Source organism: Lipotes vexillifer, unplaced genomic scaffold (assembly GCF_000442215.2).
Source record: "Lipotes vexillifer unplaced genomic scaffold, Lipotes_vexillifer_v1.1 scaffold394, whole genome shotgun sequence".
Lineage (NCBI taxonomy): Eukaryota > Metazoa > Chordata > Mammalia > Artiodactyla > Lipotidae > Lipotes > Lipotes vexillifer.
In genome coordinates this window covers 1,544,858-1,547,217 of record NW_006791731.1, presented here as the reverse complement: position 1 = coordinate 1,547,217, position 2,360 = coordinate 1,544,858, and the positions used below count along the sequence as shown (strand labels likewise).

General features: G+C 65.6%; 1 protein-coding gene across 1 annotated transcript; it reads left to right on the top strand.

Moving 5' to 3' along the window:
• The first annotated feature begins 442 nt into the window (after window positions 1-442).
• PSCA (prostate stem cell antigen) lies at window positions 443-2,115 on the top strand. Its single transcript, XM_007464584.1, has 3 exons — window positions 443-494; window positions 1,518-1,625; window positions 1,901-2,115. The coding sequence occupies exons 1-3, from the start codon at window positions 443-445 to the stop codon at window positions 2,113-2,115; spliced, it is 375 nt and encodes a 124-aa protein (XP_007464646.1).
• The last annotated feature ends 245 nt before the right edge of the window (window positions 2,116-2,360 follow it).

Below are 2,360 nucleotides of genomic sequence, written 5' to 3'. Positions count from 1 at the left end.
GTCTGATCAAGGCCTGTCACCCCAGTGGGACTCAGCCACAGGGGTCAGCATGGCTCCCACACAGAGCACAGTGGGGCCGAGGGAGGGGCCCTCAACCTGGGCTCAAAGACAGAAGGAGTGAGTGAATCTGGGGAATACGGTCTCCTTTCTCTGGCCTCGCCGCCCCTCTGAGGTGGTGGAGAAGTGGTCTGGGGCCTCGTCCTGGGGCGGCTGAGAAATGGCCCCTGCCCCGGGCAGGCTCTGCCTTCCCGAAGCAGAAACAAGGCCAAAGCGGGAGGGAGGGTGCAGCCGTTTGGGGGCTGGAGATTGGGACCTGCCCCGCCCTGGGGCCCTGCGGCCAGGAAGCTACTGGTGTTGACCGTGGGCGGCCACCCCCCCCACCCCAGCCAGCAGAACCATATAAAGCCGCCCAAGGTCTGCTCCCTGCTGCCCGCCCGCCACCATGAAGGCTGTCCTCCTTGCCCTGCTAGCCGCTGTCTTGGCCCTGCAGCCAGGTGAGACCACAGGGGGCCACGGGGCAGGGTGCGGGGAGGGGGGATGATCGAGGAAGGCCAGAGGGGCAGAAAGGAAGGGGGGGGGCAGGCTGGGCGGAAGGACACGAGGGAGGGCCGGGGAGAAGGGGCTTTGACCCCACCCAGCTCCCCCTGGGGCAGCTCTTAGTGCAGCCAGGATACCGGGTCATCTCCTAGCTGCCCCCCCGAGGCGGGAGCAGGCCGGGCAGCGCGGGCGTCTCTCCTCCAGCGCCATGGGGCCGGCCTGGCTGCTGGAGGGATGCGCAGAGAGCCTGTGGGGTGGGGGTGGGGCACAGGAGCAAAGAGCCTCAAGTGAAGGGACGGAGGAAAGAGGTCCCGCCAGGCCCAGCCCCGGCTTCTGATGGGGGCGGCAGGGGAGGCTGTGGGCCTGCACTGCTCCAGCCTGGACTCGGGCCTGGTAGGGACTCTCCCGGCCCAGGGCCCCGGGTGATCAGTAAAGCCCTCAGAGCCTCAGCTCCCTCTTCCGGAAAGCAGGGATCATGGTGGTGCCCGAGAACACACGGGTCGGCCGGTGTGTGTGGTGCCCGAGCACAGGCTGGCCGCGGGGAACCTGTTGGCACTGGGGCGACGTGGATCCCAGCTTCATCATTGTTTTACCCAGAGGAGACCTAATCATCATGACAGCTGGGGCCACTGCCCCCAGGGACAGAGCAGGGCCGGGCCAGGGGCGCACCTACAAGCTCACAGCTCCGGGTTGGGGGGAGGGGGATGCTGAGAGGGAGTGTGAAGGGTCCTGTCCATCCTGCCCTCACCTGCCTGGTGTGCGTCCCTCTCAGGAGCGTGGGCATCGTAACAGGGCCTTACAAGCAAGGGGGTGGGCGTGGTGCCCTCCCTGTGAGGGGCCCCCAGTTTGTGGCTCTTGTGCACCAGACAGTGCTCTCTACTCTGTGTGACCTATGAGAAAACGAGGTTCCCCCCATACCCCCGCAGCGTGGGAGGGCAGGCTGGGCAGCCTCCGAGCTCCACCCCACCCCCACCTTGCAGGCACGGCCCTGCAGTGTTACTCCTGCCAGGCCAAGGTCAGCAACCAGGACTGCCAGCACGTGCAGAACTGCAGCCACTCTGAGACCCAATGCTGGACTGAGCTCATCCGTAAGTGGCCCTGCTGTCCCCGCAGGCCTCCCTGTGCCCCTGCCCTGCCCCCTGCAGCATCCCCTAGAAGCCCTGCACCTTCCCTCCACTGGCAAGGATTCAAGGGCCTAGGATTAGGTCTCTGCGCTGAACTGTTCAGCCTTCTGTCCACCTGTCCACGTGCCCACTTGTTCTCCTGTCCACACATAAATATAGATGCCCAGCTTCCCATCTATATTTGGTGGGTGAGTATCCAGGGCCCGGCCCTAGCCCAGTGGTCCCCATGCCTCGCCCAGGTGCTGTTGATCTCCTGACCCTCATCAGGAAGGGCTGCAGCTCGCACTGTGTGGAGGACTCAGAGAACTACTACGTGGGCGAGAGAAACATCACATGCTGCTCTACTGACCTGTGCAACGCCAGCGGGGCCCACTCCCTGCAGCCGGCCATTGTCACCCTGACGCTGCTCACCGCTCTTGGCGTGCTGCTGTCCTGGGGCCCCGGGCAGCTGTAGGATCCAGGAGGACCCTGTTGTGTCCCATGCTGGGCAGTGGTGCCCAGGGGCCCGGGGGGCACTCCTCACACACACCCGGGCCAGTCACGGCCTCTTCTGAACCCTAACTCAGGTCGGGCGATGCCCCTCTGCCCTTTCCAGCCCTCCCTGGCTCCCTCCAGGACTCCTGCCCAGCTCCCACCACCCGGCAGGCTGCGCTCTGTGATGTGGAACAGCGTGCAGATGGCCCATCAGACCCCTTCCCA

Excerpts from the sequence above, each read along its gene's own strand:
- PSCA (XM_007464584.1), top strand. The coding sequence starts at position 443 with ATGAAGGCTGTCCTCCTTGCCCTGCTAGCCGCTGTCTTGGCCCTGCAG. Across the intron at positions 495-1,517 it reads TGTCTTGGCCCTGCAGCCAG|GCACGGCCCTGCAGTGTTAC; the intron begins GTGAGACCACAG and ends CCCACCTTGCAG. Across the intron at positions 1,626-1,900 it reads ATGCTGGACTGAGCTCATCC|GTGCTGTTGATCTCCTGACC; the intron begins GTAAGTGGCCCT and ends TGCCTCGCCCAG.